Source organism: Notolepis coatsorum, assembly GCF_963971535.1.
Source record: "Notolepis coatsorum genome assembly, chromosome: 10".
NCBI lineage: Eukaryota > Metazoa > Chordata > Actinopteri > Aulopiformes > Paralepididae > Notolepis > Notolepis coatsorum.
This window is the reverse complement of record NC_140174.1, coordinates 22,051,178-22,078,220: the sequence shown is the minus strand read 5'-3', so window position 1 is coordinate 22,078,220 and position 27,043 is coordinate 22,051,178. Positions and strand designations below refer to the sequence as shown.

At 40.1% G+C, this 27,043-nt stretch overlaps 1 protein-coding gene across 1 annotated transcript; it reads left to right on the top strand.

Annotated features, from left to right (window-relative positions):
• Positions 1–27,043, top strand: LOC311235490 (kinetochore protein Spc25-like; the record flags this gene model as incomplete). Its single annotated transcript, XM_084322958.1, has 8 exons — positions 1–205; positions 10,689–10,791; positions 12,718–12,938; positions 16,651–16,716; positions 18,024–18,170; positions 20,883–20,984; positions 24,241–24,336; positions 26,427–27,043. The coding sequence occupies 8 exons, from the start codon at positions 1–3 to the stop codon at positions 26,549–26,551; spliced, it is 1,065 nt and encodes a 354-aa protein (XP_084179084.1). The 3' UTR covers positions 26,552–27,043.

The following is a 27,043-nucleotide window of genomic DNA, read 5'->3' as shown; positions in this document are numbered from 1 at the left end:
ATGGTGGACAAGCTCAAGCTACAGAGGGACATTGAGATGGAGAGGGTGCACCGAACAGGGAAACCTGGGGAGGGACGTGAGAGACCAAGACCGGTTCTTCAGAGAGCCAAAGAACTCAAAGGGACAAACATTTACATAAACGAGGACTACACAGACGCTGTCCGTCTGAAAAGAAAAGAACTGTTGCCCAAGATGAGAGCTGCTCGTGAGAGAGGAGAGATCGCCTTTCTGAGGTATGACAGACTGATAATCCGACCACGAAGTAGCACCCCAAAGCAGCCGAGGGACAGTTGAATGGTTGTTGCCCTTGCCACACATACCAATATTATGAATAAAGTATACAATGCTAATTAATACTAACCTACCCAAAAAGGGGTTAAAGATGGCACATATAAATATATGTAGCATAAGAAACAAGCTAGCTGAGATATCAGAGATTTTACTATCAGACAATTTCCATATTTTAGCTATATCAGAAACACACCTTGATTCTACATTTGAGGATGGAGCATTGCAAATTGATGGATACAACATTTTTAGAAAGGACAGGAATGCATTTGGGGGAGGGGTTGCTTTTTATATTCAGAATCTTATTCCAGTGAAGATTAGGGAAGATTTAATGAATAATGAAATTGAAACATTATGGCTGCAAGTACACTTGCCTCATTTGAAGCCTATGTTGATCGGTTGCTGTTATAGACCACCTAGTGCAAATAATGTGTATCTAGAACAAATATGTGACATGTTGGACCAAGTGTGTGATTTGAGTAATGAGATTTATTTTATGGGTGACCTTAACATCGATTGGTTTTCATTGAAATGCCCATTGAAAAAACGACTTCTAACTGTAGCAAATGCATGTGGTCTATCACAGGTAATTAACAAACCAACTAGGATATGTTTGAAAAAGGATGGTAACCAGGTATCCACCTGCATTGATCACATTTTTACTAACAATGCGGAGCTATGTTCCAAGGCGGTATCTGTAACTGTTGGTTGTAGCGACCATAACTTAATTGCTATTGTGAGGAAGACTAAAATGCCAAAACTGGGACCTAAAATAATTTACAAAAGATTGTATAAAATGTTTAATCAAGACAGCTTTGTGAAGGATGTTGAAAATCTATGTTGGTCAAAGGTGTTGAGGGAAAAAGATCCTGAAAAATCTCTATGGGAATTTGATACCATTTTTATGCCACTTGTTGACAAACATGCACCATTGAGAAAGTTTACCGTCAGAAGCGTCAGAACACCATGGTTGGATGCTGAACTAAAAGAATATATGATAGAACGTAATCGAGCTAAATTAATAGCAAATACATCAGGTTATAAATCAGACTGGGAGGTATATTGTAAATTAAGAAATGTTGTTACAAAATGTAATAAAAAGAAGAAGAAATTGTATTATGAAAATAGGTTTAATTATATAAAAAATGACAGTAAATTATTATGGAATACTCTAAATGAAATAATGGGCAGGAATAAGAAACCTACCCCATCCTTTCTAGAAACAGAAGGAAAATTCCTCACCAAACCAGTTGAGATTGCTAATCATATTAACAATTATTTTATTGGAAAAGTAGATAATTTAAGGAATAATATGCAAACAATAGATAATGAAAAATCTTATTTATTAATAAAGAATAAAATAATGAAAGATAAAAATTGTCAATTTAATTTTGATAGCGTGACTATAAGTAATGTAGAACATATGTTAAGTACCACTAAAAACAAACCACCAGGTGTTGACGGTCTTGACGGGAAACTTTTGAAATTGGTCCCTGATTTAATTGCCCCTGCTATCTGTCATATTATAAATCAATCCTTTAGTGAATGTTTGTATCCGCAACAGTGGAAAACTGCCAAAGTAATACCACTGCCAAAAAATTTGAAATTGCCATTCTCAGGATCTAATAGTCGTCCCATAAGTTTACTGCCAGTTTTGAGTAAACTGATGGAAAGAATAGTAAGTGAACAGATTAAAAGCTACTTTTCTTTTAACACATTGACCACTGATTTTCAACATGCATATCGTGAAGGACATTCAACAGCGACTGCTTTAACCCAAATGACGGATGATTGGCTGAAAGAGATAGATAAAAAGAAAATAGTTGGAGCTGTCTTGCTTGATTTTACTGCAGCATTCGACATCATAGATCACAAATTCTTACTTAAAAAACTTGAATGTTACGGTTTCTCCTCATCTGCACTATCTTGGATGCAAACTTATTTAGCAAACCGGAAACAAATAGTTTTTTTTAATGGGAGTTACTCAGAAGTTAAAACGGTAAGGTGTGGAGTACCCCAAGGAAGTTGCCTGGGGCCTTTGCTCTACACCATATTTACAAATGACATGCCTCTTGTCCTAAATAAGTCCTATATTTCTATGTATGCGGATGATTCAACGATTTACACATCAGCCTCAACAGCCAATGAATTAAATACGGTCCTAAAGGCAGAGTTGCAATTAGTGATGGAATGGATAAAGAATAACAAACTAGTTCTAAACATATCAAAGACAAGTAGCATCATTTTCGGTTCAAACCATACTCTAAGAACGAACCCAGTCTTGAAACTTTTGATAAGTGATGTGGTAATTAATCAAGTCCAGGAGACTAAACTCCTAGGGGTAACATTAGACAGTAAATTGTCATGGTCACACCATATAAACAATATAGTAGTGAAAATGGGAAGAGGGATTTCTGTTGTTAAAAGATGTGCTCATTTGTTACCACTAAATTCTATCAAACAGGTCATTCAAGCTCTGGTTTTGTCAAATCTTGACTATTGTCCTGCAGTATGGTCGAATGTAACGACGAGTAAACTAAAAAAATTACAAATGGTACAAAACAAAGCAGCACGTATAGCGCTTCGCTGTGAGTACAGAACTAATGTTGCAGCGATGCACAGTTGTTTAACTTGGTTACTTGTCAAACATAAATTACTCTGCTCACTCCTTGTATTCACTAGGAATATTTTTGTTACAAAGATCCCCTCAATTTTATATAACAATTTATCAATAAGTCTTGACAGACACAACCATTCCACCAGACATGCTTCTGCACGAGGTTTTACACTTCCAAAAGTGAGGTCGAATGCAATGAAGCGAACTGTCATGTTCCGTGGTATGCAGGAATGGAACTCTCTTCCCAGACATGTTAAGCAGGAGAATAGTAAATGCCGTTTCAAAATCGTGGTAAAACAACATTTTCAACCAAAGAAATTGACATTCCCTAATAGATAGTGTGTACGTAAATTAAAATGTATGTGTCTGATAAAGAGATAGGTATATATGGATGAAAAGGCATGTGTCTGATAGGGATATATTGTTAAAATATTGTATAATTTTGTATTTTTATATTGTATTATGAATTTGATTAGGGTTTTTATTGTTGTTTTAATTGTCTGTATGACATGTAAATGTTGTGAGTGTATAAGGGTTTTTATTGTTGTTTTAATGGTCTGTATGTCATGTAAATGTTATGAGTGTATAAGGGTTTTTATTGTTGTTTTAATTGTCTGTATGACATGTAAATGTTGTGAGTGTATACGTCTGTAACTGTATTTTATGTGTTATGGACCCCAGGAAGAATAGCCCCAGCAGCACTGCTGTGGCTAATGGGGATCCAAATAAACTTAAACTTAAACTCTAATACAGCCAATTGTATTAGTGTGAACGGCCAGCCAAGCACAGCTCCGGGGTTGGTGACGAACGCAATCTCCGCTACGCCACCTAACCGCCCTACAGACATACATTTTAGATAAAATAGCTGTCATTTAAAGTGCAATAATCATAACAATAGACAGAATAAAAGAGTGCAATAGTGCAGTGCAATACAATAGCTCTCATTTACAGTACAATAATCATAGTGTGGACTGTGGATGTACTTAGAGTGTATTAAAAGGTTATATTTCGAGACTGGCTTCCCGTTCTGCTTCGTCCATATTGGACTTGCTCGTTATACCTATTGTATACATTGAAAGTATTTCTCGTGCACCTTCATCTACCCAGCCACGGCCCGGTCACGTATATAACCCGGTGGCGTGAATACTTTCGGCAACCAACATGCCCTTCCGCGTTGCTCTGATTGGCCAGCGATCGGCCAGCCCTCTACGCTCGTTTTCCCCCTACGCCGGTAACGCGCGCATGCGCATTTAGTACTTGTCTCCCTGTGGGGAGGCGGGGGCCGCTGGTGTACAGCTGAGAGCTCCAGCATAGCTATGTCCGCGAGCTAGGCGCAAGCCAGAGTAAAACACAGTTTTCAATCAATCAATCAATCAATCAATCAATAATAACATTAACGAGACTCTCGTTGTGTCTATTCTGCTAATGCTACCTCTCATTGCTTTAACGTTACCTAGGCTCTCGTGTCTATCTGCTAACGTTAACGTTAGCATTAGCATTAGGCTAACAAGCTGTAACGGCACCAGTCTCGCATCTATCTGCTAACGTTAGCATTAGGTAATAACCGGTTTAAAATGGATGGTGATTACCTCACGTTGTGTCTATTCTACTGCATTAACCATTAGTTACTGGGGGGCAGGTGGCGCACGGAGATTACGTTCGTCACCAACACCGGGAGACACTAGGGGAAAGTACGCAACAACCAGGAAGGGTGGGATGGGAGAAAAATCGGGAAAAAGGAGGGGAAGAAAGATAAAAAAAAAAAAAACATTAGTTACTACAAACAATCAATAGCAAGTTATATTGATCACGCTATGTACGATAGCCATGCTAAAACGCTAGCACAACATTAGCACCTAACCTAACAACAAGCTTAACAAGTCAGCGATCTTTTTGTGAGACTAAACTCTCCGCTCTGTGGCAAATTGTGTTGATGTCGGTTTTGTTTCATCAATAAATGAGGCAGAATACACAGTGACTGTATCCTTTTTTGTTTATTGCACTTGTTCCTGCTGCAAATGAAATCCTATGCGAGACATTAAAGATGGCGGCTTTCTGTTTTTGTGGAGAGCCTCCAACGAGTGACGCGTCTCTCTTCTGACCAATCAGTGGTCTGCAGTGTTTCACGTGACTTTTCTGGTACCACAACATGCCTTTCGCGTTGCTCTGATTGGCCAGCGATCTTCTACGCTCGTTTCCCCCTACGCCGGTAACGCGCGCATGCACATTATCGCTGGCCAATCAGAGCAACGCAGAAGGGCATGTTGGTTGCCGAAAGTATTCACGCAACTCGGTGGCGTGCTCCCTCGTTCTTTCCTTCGAAAGTGTTGCTACATGCGCTCTGCAGCTTGAGAGATAGGAGTAGTTTGTGTTGCCTTTTTTCTTCTTCTCATGCACCCCCTGGCCGAAATCATCCAGAAACACAATATTTCATATCACTTTTATGCCGATGACTCCCAAATCTACCTTCCCCTCAACCCCTCTGACACAGACTCCCTTAAAAACGGTCTCAGGGACATACAAAGCTGATTGGCCCTCAACTTCCTTCAGCTACAGTAAATGAAAACAAAACAGAGATCATTTTGTTTGGCCACCCCTCTTCCACCAAAACACTCTCCAACAGCCTAGGTCCCTAGGACAACTCTCCACCCACCTCAAACCCCACGTCAAGAGCCTGGGTGTAATCTTTGACCCAGAGCTCAAATTTCGACCGACAGGTAAATGCCGTAGTCAAGTCATGCTTTTTCCAACTCCGCAACATCACTAAAATAAAACCAATCCTTTCACCCGTCTATACCTGGAAACAGTAATAATAATAATAATAATAATAATAATAATAATAATAATAATAATAATAATAATAATAATAATAATAAACGTTATTTGTATAGCACCTTTCATACAGAAACTGCAGCTCAAAGTGAAAAAAGACAGGCATAAAATGAGCACATAAAGTGCAGACATATAAAATCACAGTTTTTCACATTAGGATCTAACATCCCAACAGGCCACCTAGTTTATGATTTGATTCAGTTTTAAATAGACAATAATAAAAGGAGCAAGATAAAATAGACAGAGTAAAATAGTGCAATAGTGCAGTGCAATAAAATTGTAGAATAGAATAGATAAAAAATATATATATTTTACAGTGCAATAAAATAGTTCTGGATTACTGTTCAACAGTTCAAAGTCGTACAATGGTAAAATTTTTCTGAATGACTGTTTCAACAGTTCAAAGCCGTCCCAAACCTTTGTTTGGTATCCATAGTTCAAAACATGACAGTCTTCTCTTCTGCCTGACACCACAATACACATTTTAAGGCAAGCCATATCAGACAGTATTAAAGCTGACAGTCTCCCCTGCTCATGACAGTCTCCTGTTGCCTGACACCACAAATGCACATTTTAAGGCAAGCCGTATCAGACAGTAGTCTCCTGCTCATGACAGTATCTTCTGCTCGATACACACACAGTTCAATATCCGACAGTTTTGAACCTGTAATAAACAATAGACAGAAAACTGTAGCCCAGTGCAATAAAAACCTGACAGTTTTGAACCTGTAATGAAAAGCAATAGACAGAGTAAAATAATACAGTGCAATAATAGAATAGTAGAATAGACTAGATAGTAAAATTATGCAATAGAATAGACAGAGTAAAATAGTGCTACAGTACAGCGGAGTGTATTAGAAGGCTATGGTGAAGAGGTACGTTTTTAGCTTATTTTTGAAAATATTAAGAGATATAGCTTCCCTAATGTCCATAGGTAGTGTGTTCCATAACTTTGGTGCATAGTTTGCAAAGGCTGCATCCCCGATTTTCCTTAGACTGTGGCTTGGAACCTTCAATAGACCAATAGTAGATGATCGCAATGTTCTAGGAGGCACTTGACTAGAGAATTTGCAATGTAGCTTGGTCCTGTTCCATTTACTGCTTTGTATATAAGGAGGACCTTGAAATCAATTCTAAATGTTACCGGAAGCCAGTGTAGGTTAGCTAATATACAGGACTGATGTGGTCTCTCCTCTTGGTTCTAGTTAGTAGCCTAGCTGCCGAGTTTTGAATGAGTTGGAGTCGTTCTGTGTTTTTTTTTGGGAGGCCAGTGAGGAGTGCATTACAGTAGTCAAGTCGGCTTGAGATAAAGGCATGGATCAGTTTTTCAGCGTCTTTTTGATTTATAAAAACGGCCGTACCTTAGCTATGTTTCTAAGGTGGAAAAATGATGTTTTTGTCACCTTGTTGATGTGTGATTTAAAGCTTATGCCTGAGTCTATTATAACACCAATACTTGTAACTTCGGGTTTGATCCAAGGAGTAAGTTGCCCCATATTGCTCTGTAACATTTCTCTTCATTGTTATAGGACCGACTAGTAGGATTTCAGTTTTGCCCTCATTTAATTTTAGGAAGTTGTTCGTCATCTATTTGTTTATTGCTAAGAGACAGGCGGAAATGGAGTTTATAGCTGTTTGATAATTTGGTTCAGCGGAGATGTACAATTGTGTGTCATCTGCGTAACTATGGAAACATACATTGTGCTTTCTAATGATGTCTCCGAGTGGCAGCATGTATAGTGAGAATAATAATGGACCAAGGCAGCTCCCCTGTGGAACTCCGAAGTTAACGCAGTAGTTAACGCATTCATCACATCACGCCTTGACTACTGCAATGCCCTCTACACCGGCATCAGTCAGGCAGCCATGTCCCGCCTCAAAATGGTACAACACTCGGCAGCTAGGTTCCTTACCGGCACCAAAAAAATAGAACATATTTCACCAATTCTTGCCTCCCTACACTGGCTCCCAGTCCCACTTAGAATAGACTTCAAAATCCTCCTCCTGACCTTTAAGGCAGGGGTTCCCAAAGTCGGGGTCTGCCGCGGGGGGGTCGCCAGATGATAATATTTTTTTTTAATCAAAAAAATAAATATATATATATATATATATATTTTTTATGCAGTCAGGCCACTGAACGTAGAAGCAGGCCAGGCCGCGTGTAACTGTTCCGCAACAGTAAGTGACTTCCGGGGTAGGCCTGATTGGCCCCGACAGGCACGTGACGCGGCAAACTCAGGACGCGCAACGAGGCTGCTGAGAGCTGTCGCGCGGAAATAGGCTGTCTATTGCCATTCTCTAACACAAACTCTAACCTTAACCAGCTCCTTAACAGCGCCTAAACTTAACCGTTCTAACCTTAACCAACTCCGAAACAATGCCTAACCTTAACCTTAACCTTAACCATGCCTAACCTTAACCATGGAAAGAATATTGCCATTCTCTAAGACAAACTCTAACCTTAACCAGCTCCTTAACAGCGCCTAAACTTAACCGTTCTAACCTTAACCAACTCCGAAACAATGCCTAACCTTAACCTTAACCTTAACCATGCCTAACCTTAACCGGCGAAAGAATACACGTTAAAAAAAAAATCACGTTAAAAAAAAAAGATTTCATGGGATTCGAACTCACCAACAACGGACCGCAGGGATCGCAGGACCGCTGCTCTGCCAGGTGAGCTGAAGCGTCGAATGAAAGTCATGGCGTATTTGGACGGTTACGTAATTCCGCAAGCTCTGCCGCTCGGCTCCGCGGAGCGTGCCGCGCGGCAGAGAAAGTTGCGCGTCACGTGCCTGTCGGGGCCAATCAGGCCTACCCCGGAAGTAACTTACTGTTGCGGATAAGCTATAAGCGGCCAGGCCAGTGTTTCTAGTTGCACCAGCACAATAGTTAGATAACCTAGGTGGGGAACAACCAGGAGATCACTGCAACTTTGCATTTGATATATTGCAAATATATGCCATCACACACACTGGCATTTAAAGGGTTAGAATTATAAAATGAATATGTGGTGTTATGGTCAGGGCTGAAGTTGAATAAAATATTGTATTTTTTATCAATTACAAAAAAACTGAAAATCCATAAAAATCTGTGTTGTTGCTAATCATACATAATGCTAGCCTGTTTTTTAACAATAATTTGTGATGCCATCACAAACACTGGCATTTAAAGGGTACAAATAAAAAAAAGTCCTGCACCAGAATGCAGGAAATGAAGTCTTTGTAACAAAACATTTCTTGGTGGGGGACCCCCAGACCCCCTGCTTAAAAAGTGGCCTGACTGGGGCTATATTTTGCACTATATTTCCTGGCCTGAATGATTTCCCCAGTCCGGCCCTGGTTAAAATCCTCCAATGCTTATTAGTGTGTGTGCGTTTGAACGTTTGCATGTTTCAACCATACATTTCCATTTATAAAAAAAGAAAAAAAAAATATATATATATATATATATTTTTTGTCTCCTATAATAGTGGGGGTCGCGGCTCTCTGACACCGGCCTGAAAAGTTTGGGAACCCCTGCATGCACTATCAGGTACAGCACCCCTATACATTGTCATGGTCCCAGCCAGGGAGCGTGAATACTTTCGACAACAAATGTTTGTTTCTGCGTGCGAGTTTTGCGCTCTGATTGGCCAGGTCATGTGACATGTGCGCCAATCGTGGGACAGCAAATTCTGCGTCTATTTCCGGGTCTAACAGCCTGCAAACTACCTGGCGTTCTATCGCCATGCTCTAAGACAAACTCTAACCTTAACTAACTTCGAAAGAGTGCCTAAGCTTAACCGTCGAAAGAAGGGCAGGCGTTCTATCGCCATGCTCTAAGACAAACTCTAACCTTAACCAACTTCGAAAGAGCGCCTAAGCTTAACCACTGTAGACACTTGCGGTCCCACGATTGGGCGTACATGTCACATGACCAGAAATGACCTGGCCAATCAGAGACGCAGAAACAAACATTTGTTGTCTAAAGTATTCAGGCAGCCAGGGATCATGCTCGAACAATATGAACAGTGCTTTTCTGCCGCCCTCTGGTGGCCAAACGCAGCAGCTCCAGATATTGGACTTTATTCTGGATTTTATTAATGGTGCTGTGTTTTATCTGTTCATGTTGTGTGGTGTGTAGCTTGTGTTTTAAAAGGTTTATCTTTACATGTTTCCTTAAAAGGTTTATCCTTACATATGTTCCTGAAAGGTTTAACCTTTTCATATGTTTCCTTTAAGGCAGTGGTCACCAACCCGTCGATCTTGATCTTGCAGATCTTTGAGACCTTCCCTGTAATGAATAGAATAGGTGATTGATTGATTGATTGGATTGATTCATTTTAGTTATAGCTTGCTTCCTTTCTCAAGCTCCGGTGCTCACTTTGGCCACAGGGTGTCGCAAAGGCGCAACAAATGATAAACAAAGCTTTGCATTGTGGGAAACCATTTAAACGCATAGACAATAATTAATTCGAAATAGAGCTTGATATATTAGCTTTTTTAATGTATTTATTTACATCAAATAATAATAACGCCCAATATATTCTGTACATCTTTTGAAATGTTGTATCAGTTTCCATCCAAATGTTCATTATTTTATTATGAAGGTGACGACGACCATACGACATTTCTGGTGTTTTGGGGGGTAGGATTTGAATTTTATTTAATTTTTTTTTTGTATTAGATTTGAATAGGGTGGTGGTTTTAGGGTTAGGGCATTTTGTTTTTTTCTTTGTTCTGGGTTTGTTGGTTTTTCTTTATTGTTTTCTTTTCTTTGCCGGGTGGTTCTTGCCTTATCCGCTCCATTTGCTGGGTTGTACAGTAGGTGGCGGTATGCGCCTTTCTGTGGTTGCGACCCGCCATTAACTCCAAAGAAGAAGAAGAAGAAGAAGGAGAAGAAGCAATAGGGTCCAGCTGTAATTGCTCTGAAGAAGAAGAAGACCGTACGACGTTTCCGGTGTTCTCAGTCCCCGCCCCCTCTGAACACGGACTGCGTATTTTCGAATATAAAAGAGGGCTTCACTATCACCGCGCTCCTCCCAGCGCCGGTAGGTATAAACAACGGACAAGGTAAGTAACGTTCTAACTTTGACATGTAAATTAAACAGCATGTTATTCAAAATGTTTATTAAAAAACGTTAGTTTACTTGTTTCAACAACTTGCTCGGTGGTTCTTCTACTCTAGCTCTAGGCCTGCTAACGTAAATTACTTTTAAACTTCAATTCGCTGTGGTTACGCTCAATGTGTTAGCTAGCAGCATTATTCAAGGCTGGTGTAAATAATGGTTGTGTGTTTGTCTGATTGATTGATTGACAACGGTATTAACAGTATGGGTACAATACAGTACAGCTCAATACATACAATTGTTAAGGGGATGCAGACCAGAGAAAGACGTTCGTCTTGTTTACATCAGGGTCCCCCATTTTCAATTAATAACATATCACATACATGACATACAGATAGACAGTACTGCTACATCTATACATTTATGACATACCAGATCTACAAATATACAGTACTGCTTATGTGTACAAAAGGAGTCTGAAAAGAGTATATACATTTGAGGGGTTATAGTAGTTATACATCTCACTGAAAATGGTGTATGAAATTATGAGCCATGTAGTTAACGTTAGTTAGTGTAGGCATGTATTTGATATTTAAATTGTTCTGGGTCTGGTTGACTGGTTGACCTTGTTTATGGGGTTATTCTATAGCATAAAAAACGAGCATACAAATTATAGCAGCAAGGTTAAAGGCAAATCACAGTTTTTCATATTACAGGATCTAATATCCCAATAGGCCTCTCTGTTTATGGTTTGATTCAGTTTTAAAATGACATAAAAAAACCATATAAAAAGATAGCAGCAAAGTAAGGCAAATCAGTTTTTCATATTAGGATCTAACACCTCTAAGTAAGAGGCCAGGTAGTATTTTTTTCTTAAGATATTATTCAGATACATGGATCTTCTTCCTCGTCTAACTTCAGCCTGTTTTCCAGCCACAAGTTTTTTTGTATCTACTTTTTCTCCCATTTTTCGATTTTTCTCCCATCCCAATTTCGTGTTTTATCCAATTGTCCCCTCCCCTGTCTCGAACGTTGTTAAGACCATGCCTCCCACTGATCGGCTGCAATGTGGACGGAAGCCTTGCATCACGTGTCCCCTCCGGTACACGAGGAGGCAGCCGTCACATCTTTTCACCAGACAGCGCGATCTCTCAGTGGCGAGGAGTAACTCGTGGGAGGCTCACGCTGCCCCGTCACTTCCTGATTCTGCTGCGCAGGCGCACCAACCGACCTGTAGGAGTCGCTGTCCACAACGTCTAATCCCCCACCCACCAACTTCCCACCCTCTAACACTGCCAATTGTGTTCGTATGAACGACCAGCCAAGCTGGTAGCACTAGCAATGCAGAGAGCTGGGCTCGAACCCAGCGTCTCCTGTGTTAGTGGCGAGCACCTTGCCCACTGTGCCACTTAGTCGCCAGCCATGCGCTACTTCGTATAGATTGTAGGGGTGGGAATCACCAGAGGCCTCACGATACGATAGTATTAAAGTATTGCGATATTAATATTGCAATATATTGCGATTTATTACCTTTTTTCAACTGCAAAGTAAAACTGTCAACATGTTTTATCTAATAAAATTACATTTTCAGTCTGTCCATCTCACTTCGATAATTTGTATTGCAGCAAATGCGATTTTCTCAAGCAGACGGATGTCAACGCTGTAATCTGTGTTGCATGTACCTGACACACTGAACTGTTTGTATTACAGTCATATTCCAATTTATCTGAATGTGTGTGGACTACTGTACTATTACAGGTATTGAAATGAACAACGCATGTATGTGTGTCACTGGAATTTCCCCAAGGGGATTAATAAAGGAATATCTTAACGCAACTTCCCATAAAAAATAAAATGCAGATAATTTCCGATATCACATTTTAAGGCCGATAATATCGGACATCCCTAATTGTAATCTGTCTACTTTCAGATCGTCTCCCTGTAAGTCTTTCTTTGACTCTGAAGAGGAGAACCTCACCCCGCAGCAGCAGCACACCATGGCTTCCATCGAAGATCCCAGTGTCGGCGAGTGGTTTAGCACCACCATGGAGGACATCCGTAACAAGATGATTTTCCCAGTCTTCGAGGAGTTGGCCGAGGGGGCCATGGGGCTGCAGCAGGACCAGAAGCACTTCCTCACGTCTTCTGTTGGTACGTTTTGTTTTTTTCTAAATGAAAGGGGCGACGACAGTGGTTCAGGAGGTAGAGAGCAGTCGTCTAGTAATTGTAAAGCTGCCTTTGGATAAGATCCGTTATATAAATGCACCATTTATGATTAAATGTAATTCAAAGATGGATGAGCAGTACTTGGTAGGGCTGGGCGATTCTTGCTCAAATGTGAATCGTGATTTTTCTCTAAGAATTGAGATCACGATTCTCTCACACGATTATTGTTTTTCAATAAAATCATTTATTGCACTCTTTCTTAACAGACAACATTACATATATCAAAGTGCTTGACTTAAACATAACATATCAAAGTGCTGGACTTAAACTTGAAAGTATCTTGTAACATACAATCGTCATAATTTAAAAAAGTTACCGGTAAGTAATTTTTTTTTATATATATATATATATATATATATATATATTTTGTTAATTAAAAAAATCGTCATTTAGAAATAAGATTGCATACGTCTATGAATCGAGATCGTGATTTTATTTCAATTAATTGCCCAGCCCTAGTGCTTAGGCCTACTTCCAGTACTCTTTGACACGAACGGCAGTCTATGGTTACCTTCTGACTGCAGGCAAAGGTTGGATCTGTTTGAACAGTGTAAATGACAAAAATCGCATGGAATCTGATCTTTTCAGTTCAGATTTAGGCCACTTTCATATGTGGTCCTAAATCGGATAAAGGCCAGTTTTTTTTTTTTTTTTTTTTTTTTTTTTTTTTTTTTTTTGGGCTATGCAACCTCTGAACAGTAATGCGACTTTTACATCACGTCTGGATTGACATTCATCACAATTCTGTGGCGGGAGTCACTGTGAATACAAACATGGAAGGCGGCTGTGATGGAGGTGGTCAGTGGAGGGACAGCGAGGTGTTTTACCTTGTAATTATTTGGGGTGATACTTCTGTACAAGCAAAACTTGAGGGGGTGTATCATAACTGCTCTGTGTTTCAAAGCATATTGTTAGAAGAAATGGCCCCTTCACCACCTCCCATTATCATCTGCTCACAAATTAGCCTCCACTGCACATCAACTTATAAATGAAACTATAAACTGACTTCTGTGCCTTCGTCATTGTTCATAACTTCATGCAGGAGTGTGACCAGTTCACACTGGGATCTGATCTTGGCCACATTTATAGTAGAGTAATGTGAACAGTAGTGCATACCGCCCCAACGGGTCCACGGAGGACGTCATAGCCCATGTGCTGCACACAGCAGCATCACACCTGGACAAGAGGAAGAGGAAGGGGAACTATCTGAGAATGCTATTCATCGACTACAGCTCGGCATTCAATACCATAGTCTCCTCCAAACTCATAGCCAAGCTCAGGGACCTGGGCTTGAACTATGACCTCTGCCAGTGGGTCTTGGACTTCCTGACGGGCAGACCCCAGGTGGTGAGAGCAGGCAACTGCATCTCCTCATCCATCACCCTCAACATAGGGGCCCCCCAGGGCTGTGTTCTGAGTCTCCTCCTCTACTCTCTGTACACACACGACTGTGTGGCTCAGCGGAGTAGCAACACAATCATCAAATTTGCTGACGACACAGTAGTGGTGGGCCTGATCTCTGCAAACGACGAGAGGGCCTACCTGGAAGAGGTCAAGGTCCTGGCGGGATGGTGCCAGGAAAACAGCCTCTCCCTGAACGTCAGCAAAACAAAGGAGATGATTGTGGACTTCAGGAGGACGGGGGTCAAGGACTACAGCCCCCTCAGCATCGACGGGGCACCGGTTGAGAGAGCTTTAAGTACCTCGGAGCCCACATATCCTAGGACTTGACATGGACCACACACATTGGCAGTGTTGTGAAGAAGGCACGACAACGCCTCTACTTCCTCAGGCGCCTAAGGAAGTTCCAAGTCAGTCAGAAGATCCTTAAGAACTTCTACTCATGTACAATGGAGAGCATCCTGACTGGCAACATCACCTCCTGGTTTGGGAATAGCACTGCACAAGACCGAAGCAGACTACAAAGAGTGACACGTTCAGCCGAACGCACAATTGGAGGGGGGCTCCCCACCCTCCAGAACATTTACAACAAGCGGTGCAGGGGCAAGGCTAAGAGAATCATTAAGGACTCCAGCCACCCGAACAACTGCCTCTTTGAACTGCTGCGGTCAGGCAAGCAATACCGGAGTCTCAAGGCGAGCACAAAGACTCAGAAGAAGCTTCTATCCCCAGGCCATCAGGCTGCTCAACGAAAAATTAACACTACACAACAACCATCAAACGCACATAGCACACACATCCACACGCACACACTCACTTTAAACAAACACACTGTAGCACCCACTCCCCACACTTTATATTTATTGATAAAGGATTTGCACTACAACTCGTACACCTTACTGTAAATTGTACCTAAATTGTACCTCATCCCATTTCTGCTTTGCACTATATAGTATTGTATATTAGTACACTGCATAGTATATTGTATATTATATGGTAACTCGGTTACGTCTATTCTGCATCGAACATTGTACATATGTCTATACTGAACATTGTGACCTCATTTTCTACTTATTTACATGCTATACTATGTTATTTGATACTTATCTTGTCTAGCACAGTCTCTGGAGCGTAACAGTAAGAAGCATTTTGTATAAAAGTATTCTGTACTTCTGTATGACAACTATTAAAGAAACTTGAAACTATGGTTAGTTTAAGGTAACAGTGTGGTTAAGATGGAAAGTTAGGGTTAGTTTAAGCTAACTATGTGGTTAGGGACGGGTTATGGTTAGTTTAAGCTAACCGTGTGGTTAGGACTTGGACGAGGCTATCAGAAAAGTCTCTGTCGTTTTGAGGTAAAGGCACTTGCCTCCAATGTGAGCGTTCCGGGTTCGTTCCTCAGCAGGGCAACTGAAACGTTTACTGAAAACATTAAAAGTAAAAATTGTGAATATATAATATGTACACATTGTACATTTTCATAAAATTCGTCAATATATTACTTATGGCTATAATACCGTAATTCCTCTAATAGTAACCGGTATTCAATTAAAAACCGGGTCTCTATTAATGACCGGGTGCGCTGTTGAGCTAAGCAATTATAAGCTGGCCTCCTAATACAAGCCGGGTTTCATGTATATGCTGGCCTGGCTGTGCAGTAAATACCATATAATGGTATGGTGTTAATGTTTACCAAGAGAGTAAGCCTACCTCAGAATTGTATACAACGAAGTTATTATTATTATTATACCAGTATTGTGATTGCACTAATTTACTCTATTTAACTTTTTTTGACCACCTGTAATTGTACTGTTTACTACCGTATTTCATACAGTACTTGGTTTCAATAAATGAACCCAGTACATTTTACTGGGTTCAAACTGACACAAAATGTTGATTTATTCATTATGATCTGTTTGAAAATATAGGCCTCTCTCTTATACATGCCTCCTCATAATACAAGCCTGGTATCAGCTACAGTTGAAACAAATACAAGCCGGGGTTACTATTAGAGGAATTGCGGTATAACATACAATATCTACAGTTTCCCTGTGGGTAACAAGTACTTTATTTACATATTTTAAGCGATCGGGATGAATATTGGTATCGGTGCATCCCATAGTTTTCAGTTTCCCATCCCTACAATGGGCTATTATTCACATGTCAATCATCACTCTGATGATCGACATTATTTTCAGCCTGTTACTAATTGCCTTTTTATTTTTCTTTATTGTAGAGGCATGTTCAAAGAAATGCAACGATGACGCGATGCTGTTTGAAAAAATACATATGTATACAAAAGGTGAGTTTCTGTGTTAGGACTTTTTTCCTCTCTGAGCACTCATTGCCACCAATGCAAATAGTGCTCACTGAGTAAAAAAAACACACAAATTTTACTTTGGGGGCCCCGGTTCAGTTTAATTGCAACTCTGCACTCTACATTCAATATGCAGTGCACTCCTCCATCACATCCAGAGACTTAAAAAAAAATATATATATATATATATGAAATACTAATAAAAATATCGATAATTTTGATTTCCAAATGGCAGCCTTAGAATGAATATGCAACGTCATGGATCTAGGGCTGTCCCTGGCTAAGGACATTCTTAGAAGTCATAGGACCTTGGACACTAAATCCATTGGTAAAATGCAAAACAATTGTAAAAAAAAATAATGTTTTAATTGTATTTCTCTCACTCAATCATACAAAATTACCTTTTTTAAATCTATTGCTCATTTATTTATCAATAAATAATTTATTCAGCATGAAGGGAGAAGAAAAGATAAAAACGACTAATCGACTAACAAAGTCGAGCAGACAGTTAGGCTACGTTCACACTGCAGGCAAGAGTGGCCCAAATCTAATTTCCTTTGCTCATTATGTGGATCGGATTGTGTGAACGGCACATGGAATCTGATCTATTCAATTCTGATTGGATCACTTTCATATGTCAGATTCCTTTGCAATGCGACCTCTGTCTGAACAGTCATGTGACTTTTACTACTATTACTGTCGACACGGAGAACACGTGGAAAGTTGGCCGTTTAGTCGACACATTATCACATCCCTATAGTTGATTGATTGATATTTTTTTGTCAGTCTTGCCCAGCCCATATGCACTTACAAGACGCATACACAGTAAGTGATCATATAGACCAAGATGGCCACAAAAAAGAAAACAAAATAAAACATAAGAACAACCTGTAAACAATGTACTTCAAATAAACAAAAGAGGAATTCATATGAAATTATATAGGATAATATACCGGTAATGTGTTTGGTCTTAAGTGCCACGCTTTCTCCAAAAATCCTGCAAAACTGAACATCTCCTCCACAAAAAACGAACTCAACATACAACTCTCAGACTGCCGAAACAAATCCGGATTTATAAATTGAACTTGCTCAAATAAAACCCCTCAAGGTCTGTGTACAAGGGGCAGTGAAAAACTAAATGAAATTCATCCTCCACCACCCCCAGATCACAGAACACACAACCGCTCCTCCTAGTAGTTGGTAGTGAGAGGTTAACCCTTTGTAGTGTGGTAGTGGAGGGTTAACGTACTCCTGAATGAATGGAAATGAAAAACCAATGCAATCTCTCTCAGACATGGGGCAGGAGAAGATGACGGCAGAGGAGAAGAAGAAGCTGCTCGCTGAGACGATGTCTGAGATGGAGCGGAAGGCGGCCAGGAAGGACGACCTCATCCGGCAGATGGACTCGCTCAGAGACGAACAGGCCCAGAGCAGACAGTGTAGGTTGATTTGACGTTTGGAAATTGGCTTTGATGTTTCATTTGTTTCATTTTGTGTGTGCGCACTGGGCAGTGTATTTACTGTTCTTGTAGATCTTTATAATTTGACCTTTATTTAACCGGGGTCAATTAACCTCTTCCGCCCGTGCGGTCCGTCGGCAGACCGCAAATGACATCTGGTCATAAATCAATATTTTCCAGGCTGTTCTATAAAAGTAGCGGTTTTTATTTCAAACGTATTCAAGTGTAAACATCATAACTATGTCACAACAGCATTTAGAATGTATATTATCATCAATACGTTAGTTTAGGAATAGGTTAAAGTGTTATATAGATAGATTTTCCTCTTCGAAATGTCTATATTCCGTGAGGGGTGACCTTTTTGTAAAACCTTGAATCATGGGAATTGTAGTTTTTTTGCTGCCATTTGGTAGCGGACATCCAGAGGTGTGGAATTAGAGGCTGACATGTGAGTGGATTTTAACTCTCACTCCTTCCCACTCCCACAGAAATAATCCCATCCCATCCCAAGTGAGTTTCGAAAAAATCCCACTCCCACAGAGGACTGATCCCAATCCCGAGCCCACTTTTATAGAATCCCACTCCCGTTTACCAATCCTGCTCCGTTTTTCTTCCTCAGTATAAAACATGCAGTACATGGGTCACATCATGTCTGTAGGGCTGTACCTTAACCTTTTTTGCACATGGCACTGGTGCTACAGAGGTTGATAAGTTTTGTAGCACAGGCTAAAATCTTGTAGCACAAGTATGACACGTGTTATATTTGTAACGGTCACAAATGTGCCTATTGTATTAGTCTTATTTAGTTGCAGTGCCATGTTTGACTGTCATGTTCATGCTGACAAGTTGACGTCACACAGCCAGACACGTTACGTGTAAGGAATTATGGGATTTGGTCTTGGGTGTATGGACTCTACTAGGGGTGGGAACCCCTCCCTCTCCCAAACGGTTCCTAATTTTTTTTTATGTTGCATGATCATGTATACATTTATTCTGTATTATATTTGTTATGTTTAAATATCAACATTATCTGGCCATCCACAGTAAATACTATCAACTCCTTTGACCTCACCTAATTAAAATCATTGACATAGAGAGAGGGACAGACAGAGAGGCTGAGGCTCCCCCGCCCCCTCCCTTTCCTCACTGTTTTCTCTGCCTCTGAGCCGGGTTAGCTTAGTTTAGTTACCGGTAGCAGCTAACTAGTTAGTTTTGGTGAGGATGCAAAGCATGTAAGATGCATTGGAAGTGTTGTGGGGATAAACAGGCAGGGAATTATTTCCCTTGTTGCGAAATGCGCACTCTAACATAACATAGCACGCTGTTGTTGTTGTTGGGCTGCCGGAACTGCGCTTTGGAGGAAATGAGACTAGCCACAGGATTTTCAAAATAAGAGTATCGATATGAACCGAATGCCTATCGCACGGGTGCTAGTGCAGTAAATTCATTCATCGCACAGACACATTTTTTCATAGCACGCTGTACAGCCCTGATGTCTGCCATAGTTAAATATACAACCACCAAACATTTACATTAGTGATGCACCGATGTATCACTCGCGTCCAAATCCCGTTGGTTTTGATGTCATAGTTCCCACTCCCTTCTGCTCCCGTTGACGTTTACTCCCGGTCCTGCCCAATCACGGGATTCAAAGTGAAATTGACTCATCCCGTGGGAATCCCGAAAAGATGTCATCCTCTAGTCTGGATCTGCGTTGGAATTTTTCAAAACTACACATCGTGTAAGATTCTATGGGGTTCATAGTTCTGTATGAATTATTTCAATAACTTATTATTCGGGATAATTCTACCACAAAAGGTAACGTTTTTGACAAATATTGAAACGTTGTTAGCATGCAGCAACAATTGGATCTGAAATTAGTTTCAAAACTGTTCCACTGTGGTGAAAATAAAAGTACAGTAGATTTCGTTATCTGTTCTTCACGCCTGGTGATACTAAATCTTTGAAAGATAATATATGTATATATAAATGTGCCAATTGGCTATAATAAGGTAATTTATAAGCCTGCTATTCTATAATAATATTTCAAATTGCATTAGTCAGTACTGTATCTACAGAACCTTCTGTTTAATCATCTTCCCTTTATTAATTTCTTTAGATTTTTTTTGTACACATGATCTCAAGAAGGTACTGAACGAGATCAGTGGCAGCTTTTAATGTTTTGTCATTATTAGCATGGTGTTATTCACTGTCAAAGATGCAAAGAAAAATCATAATTCATATTCTCCTTTTGTTTCATCTCAATTTAAGCAAGCCTAGTAAAATATTTCTGACACTGGGAATACATTCACTGAGGTCCATAGATGTCCCTAGATGCCAAGAATATGCAAATGGACCTTGTAGAAGTGGAGCAATATTCCATTTACTTAGGTATGTATTTTAGGCAGATTTTCAGAAAATAGACTCCGGGTGGAAGAGGTTAAGAACAAATTCTTATTTAATGACGGCCTGGCGGTAGACGGAATGGTTCAGACCTTTTGGGTCCGACTGATTAATCACCGTCCATTCGGCCAGTCGCCGTGACGACACGTTGCGTTAGCAAAGCTGAATGCACGATGGCATTAGACTGTAACAAACATTATCTGTTTTTCTGTTTTGTGATGAATGTGGTGCGGCTCCCAATGCTATAATGTCACCCTAACCGGATTCTCCTCTGTGCCCACTGCCCAGTGGTCATGTCTCAGCACGGAGCAAACAAGGACCGACTGAAGAACCTTGAAAAGGCCAAAAAGGTGTTTCAGGATAGTCTGGGGTTGGAGATCAGACATAAAGGTACAGCTCCTTTTTTTTATTGTTTCTACTTCTCTTGTCATATAGCATCGTGCAACATTTCTGTGTAAAGTACCCAGAAATTATACTTAAGTGAAAGTAAGTGTACCTAAATTGTACATCATCCCATTTCTGCTTTGCACTATATAGTATATTGTAGGGTTAGAAAAAAAAAAAAAAAAAAGGGATTTTTTTTTGCCCCCCTTAATTGATTTTCGGGGGCTTTTTTATTTCGGGGGCACTGAATCTTTATGATAAACTGTTATTAAACATCCTTACATCCACATTTTGACAGTCTTCGTCCCGCAGACAAAAAGATCCCCACAAGCTCCTCAAACACTAGCCGTGTTTGCAGCCGGAGTCTCACGGCGCCGTAATGGAGGTTTCTTTATTATCATTCAGTATTCTATTTGTGTTGTATTATTAGTTGTACTGTCACTTTAGGTGGTGGCTGTGCTCACGGAGGTGTGGCGCTAATGAGAGTGTTTTTATGGAATGTCATTCACCTTTTCACGTTGGTTGACGGTTCACTGAGGTTGACAGTTCACGGAGAGAGGGGGTGAGTTAGGAGAGCATATTTTCTTTTGACCGCAAATCGCAATTGAAGAACGCAACCACACACAAGATAGTTCTAAGAGCGTGTTTGTCCATTGGGGACCGGTTGTGCCACACGCAATATTGAAAGCACGCAAGAACGCATCAGTATTAGTGTATGTTAAATAAGGGTATTTTGTTTGTCATGAAGCGCAAGAATAAAAGCCTCAAAAGTATTTCCTGGACATGGAACAGAGTTATTTCACGATGCGTGTCAATTGTTTGAACTCCTCTACTCAGCCCCTCGGCACTACCTGTCTATGACAGTCTACTGCCGCAACATAGTCAAAAGAAACTACCGTACTTTTCGGACTATAAGCCGCGGCTTTTCCCCCCATTTTTCGACCCTGCGGCTTATATAACGGTGCGGCTATGTGACTCGACGTGACCAAACTCGAAAATGTAAACATCTAAATATTGCTTTTTTTGACTGCATTGAAATGTTATTTATCTGTTCCTTTATTTGCTAAACTTAATACAACTTGTAAATTAGTTAATGCTTGTTATTTGTCCGACAGTATTGTGTCCCAATGCTAATTACATATGGTAATTAAACATTAAAACACCTGTGGCTTATAGTCCAGTGCGGCTTATATATGTACACATCATTCAATTTAGCTGCTGCGGCTTATAGTCAGGTGCGGCTTATAGTGCGAAAAGTACGGTAAGCAGGCAAACAAGCTGCAGAGCCGCAGAGCCAGCGGCGCTATCGGGTCCGGTCTGGGGACCGCTCAACAGCGCCACCCACCCAATGGCTGAATTGCCAATGGCTGAATTGGAGCACTGCACTGTGCGGGCACAACTGTGAGCTCTGCGGCTCTGCAGCTGCACGCCTCTCGCTAATCCAGCACCAAGCTCCCGCCCCGCCCTTCTCATCAGCAAACCACAGGTCGCGAGGGAATCATTCTCACAGGACATTATGAAAGGAGATATTTAAATATGTCTGACTTCAACAGAATATATATATAATTGGTAAACTGTCTGGGGCATTTTGTGCCCCCCTTAACTGATTTTCGAGGGCATTTTGTCCATTTTCACTGGCATTATTGCCCCAACCCCCCGTTAATTTCGAACCCTGTTGTATATTAGTATATTGCATTGTATATTGTATGGTAACTCGGTTACTTCTATTCTGCATCGAACATTGTACATATGTATATACTGAACTCTGTCTACGTACGTGACTTCTATTTTTACTTCTATTTTACATGCTATACGATTTTATTTCATACTTATCTTTTGTCTAGCACAGTCTCTGGAGCGTAACAGAAAGAAGCATTTTGTATAAAAGTATTCTGTAGGACAACTATTAAAGAAACTTGAAACTTGTATGGGTACCGTCTCAAAATCTTACTCAAGTAAAAGTCAGAGTATCTGGCCAAAAACACACTTGAGTAAAAGTTTCTACTTTTAAATGTACTAAAGTTGACTGTCTATTCTTCTGATAGCAGGTGTTTAATCAAAGATCCCCGCTTTCTAGTCTTGCACAAGGACGGGTATGGACGGGTTAATTTTCCATTGATGTGGATTGGATTGGCTGTTTTTAAATAAAGAGCGGCCGCAGGATTAATAATGTTAGTTCGGCCAGAGAAACAAATATACGAATTCAAATGGTTGGACCTGCAAGATTTGTACTGTGTAGGTCTGCATTTTAAATTTAAGGAGTAAAAAGCATTTTACAAGTATACAAACCTAATAATATTCAAGTACTTTACACCCCTGGTAAAAAGATAGCGACCACGTGGGTAGATATGATTTTGATTCTGGGTTTGTTTGTTTCATCACTGAGTGGACATATAGCTGTGGGTCCACTCCTCGGAGCTTTCATTAAATAAATTATAAGATATTCCTTTATTGATCCTCTGAAATGTGGGCGTCTTAGCAGCATGGGGGAGGGGAGAGGGAGGTACAGGTATGGGCAGGGTAATGGCAGAAAGACACAGGCAATATTTTGTATCTGAATATAAAAAGGTGTGCAGATGAGGGTCTGTATGCCCTATCGGTTATATTATACGTTACAATAAAGAATTTGTATCTGAATTTATATACTAAGACTAAACGGTATACACATGGAAACACTTAGGTTACTTATCTTTTTGCTTGAGGGCACCTTTTTCATTGGAAGGATGGATATTAAATGATATAGATGCAAGGCAGTATCATCAGAGATGGAGCGAGAGTGTGGCGATAAATGAGTCATCTTTTTATATTTGCATCTATGAACGAAAAAAAAATTTGTAACATATTTTCTTGATCCTCTAATCACAATTGCTGCTTTCCTCAGACAAAAAGAGGGCAGGGTTTGAGATGGGTCAATTCGGTGTTGGCCCATGTTTTATGGAGAATTTATAGCTATGATTTGGCAATTGAGTGACACTGGAAACTCTGTACAATGTCCAGATAATTGTTTTCCCCCTAGAAAAAGTGATTTATTTATGGTGGGTTGCACCAACAAGGATTCACTTTTAAACTCTTATTAAATACATTTACATTTAGTCATTTAGCTGACACTTTTACTCCAAGCGACTTACAAGTTCTGTAGTTGCAAAATAAAAAGTTATATCTGCTAAATGACAATTTTTATAATAAGTTATATATATCTGCTAAATGACTAAATGAAAATAATAAGTTATCTGCTAAATGACGAGGGCTTTTCATTTCACAGGTGAACTTTTTCAGTTCATCTTCCGGAACATCAGCCTCGAGAAACCAGACAGCGTGTACACCTTCAAGCTGACCATTAAGGACGGGCTGTACGAGGGTGAGTAACACAGGGAAGTGCACTCACACCACCAGGGACACATTTATTAGCCAAGAGTTTCAGAATAAACATGAAGTGATGGGTATGAAGTAGGGATGTTCGATATTGGCTTTTTTTACAGATATTGTCCAACTCTTAATTACCGATATATGCAGGCCCCCCCCAAACGGAATAATTTTAGGTAATTAACATTACATACATCTCTTGTCGTGGAATTAACACAACATTATGCATACTTTTGACAATAAATAAAATAAGAATTTGTACTTGCTTGCCTGGGTAAATAAAGATTAAATAAATGTAAAAAAAATTATGTATATATTTGAAAACCGATACCGATCATTTCCGATATTACATTTGAATGCCAATATCGGCCGATAATATCGGACTTCTCTAGTATGAAGTGATGGAAAGGTTTGCAATTTTTATGTGAAAATAAGATTATTCCAAAACTAACATCAAAATGTACTGGCTGATGATGGAACATCCTCTCTTATTTATTAATATCTCCGATTTGTATTAATACCAGAGTACACACATAGGAAAGTGCACTCTCACCAGGGTTGGGATCAATTTATTTAGCCTTTATTTAACCTGGGTTGTCTCATTGAGAGCAGGATCTCTTTCACAAGGGAGACCTGGCCAAGAATAGCGGCAACACAAGAGTTTAAAAAAACAAACGCATAGACTGTATTATTGGCTTCCAATTTCCAACAATTGAGATTTTGTAGACGCCCCAACAGAGAATCCAACACGTTCCACACACACCAAGCAGTGCGCAGAATGAGAGTGGGCGGTGAGGGGTTATGTGTTATTTACCTTGGTTAAAACTAGAGATTTATAATCTAGCACAATACAAAAAAAAAAAAAAAAAAACGACTAGTTCAGTTGAAACGGCGAGTAATCGATTACTCGCGACCCCATATATACACTTTTATATATATATACCAATTAAACAAAAATCTCGCTCTGAAATCCCGTGAGGCGTGAGTTTGTTGCAGGAAGTTGGAAGCGGTGGGGTGAACACATAACCCTTTCACTGCCACGCTACAGAAGGTTAACCCTTTACTGCCACGCTACAGAAGGTTAACCCTTTACTATCACACTACCGACCTTCTGTGGTGTGGCAGTGAAACCTGCTGTTGTGTGGCAGTGAAAGGGTTAAGGCATAAACCAAAAATATATGGCTCTGTTACGTAGTACTAATACAAACAAAGAAGTGGCTCCAACATAGACATTACAGAAAAAAGTAACATTACAAAATGATCAGATAAAACATTTGCACCCAGAGAACCTGGTTACATTATAGGCTTCACTATCAGCCTTTGAGTTTTAGCGCGTGTGTCACTCCGCGCAATCTTGCTATTGCTGTTGCCATGCGCTTTAAGATGTGTTCTAAATGTATTTCCCTATAAACAATCACTCGGTACGGTACTTGAGTGATTTAATGCCAGTGCTGGATCTGGGAGAACCTCGTGCCTCATCCCTATAGTAGTAGGAAGGTGGACTCCACCAGTTTCCTTAGTGAGAGAGGCTGCTTTGCAGTTAAAGCGAAGGTTCTTTCATTACAGAAATACACTCGTGTGTCAAGTGATGGGGAAAAGTCCTGGTAAGGTTTTGAAGGAAAATCTGTTTCCTGACTTCACCTGAATTGAAAGTTAATTGATCCCATAAAAATATTGACTTGCGTCACTTTTGAGAAATTGTGTTTTTGCCTAAGTCATCTCTTCACGCTGATCTTTCCAGAGGCCACCTCGGGTAAAATCGCCTACATCCTTAATTGTAAAGATCATGCGGTTCCTACCCAGTTGTGAAATGATTAATAAATATCATATATTCTATATTTGGTATCAGTTTTTCTCATAAATATGACTCCAAGCCATTATTTTAAGCCGATGACGATATGCATCGTCGCTCCTAGGCGTTCACACTGGCTGTAGAATTACAACTTATTCGATCACACCGTAGTAGTCCACTGGAATTGTGAATGTGTCCGATTCCAGTCTTAATCTGTCTTTTTAACGCTTGTGACCTTTATTGCAAATTACTTCCATAAATACTGATCTAAATCTTTTATTTATTCCCTACAGTCTTGTCAACTGAGCCAGAGCTCGCCTGCATGCCTGCCCTGGTGAAGAGACTTCAGGAGACTAACAAGTTCTACCCTTTTCTTGCAATTGTTCGGAAGGAGTTTGTCTCTCAGGCCCGTTCCTAGTATAATTTCAGCATTCATTTTTCCTTTGCCCCCCTCCCTCTTGGATATTTCAGACATGTTTATATATATTATGCACACTTTGTATTAAGTGCCCCCTTTAAGAGTACAGTCTTAATAGTTCACGCATCAGATGACTTGACAACGCTCAACATGGGCAGCTCCTCCACGTAGGTCGATGGGAAATGTCCGATCTGCCCGTTAAGGATTCCGAACCACCAACCACTGTCCTCCTTCAGATAGATATGGAGAAGATCCCCTGGGGGGGGGAAAACAAAACAATCCAACTGGAGTCATTTATTGTATTATTATTGCAAGTTACGTGTAATTATTTTCTGTATAATATGTTGTTACCTTCTTTCATATTTAACTCGTCGTCTTGGTCCGAGGTGAAGTCGTAGAGAGCCCTGCATCTTCCTCTACTGCGCCACTCTGCACCTGTTTCATATGAGCATTTTTAACTTGTGCAGTGATGAATATTATAATAAATACTTG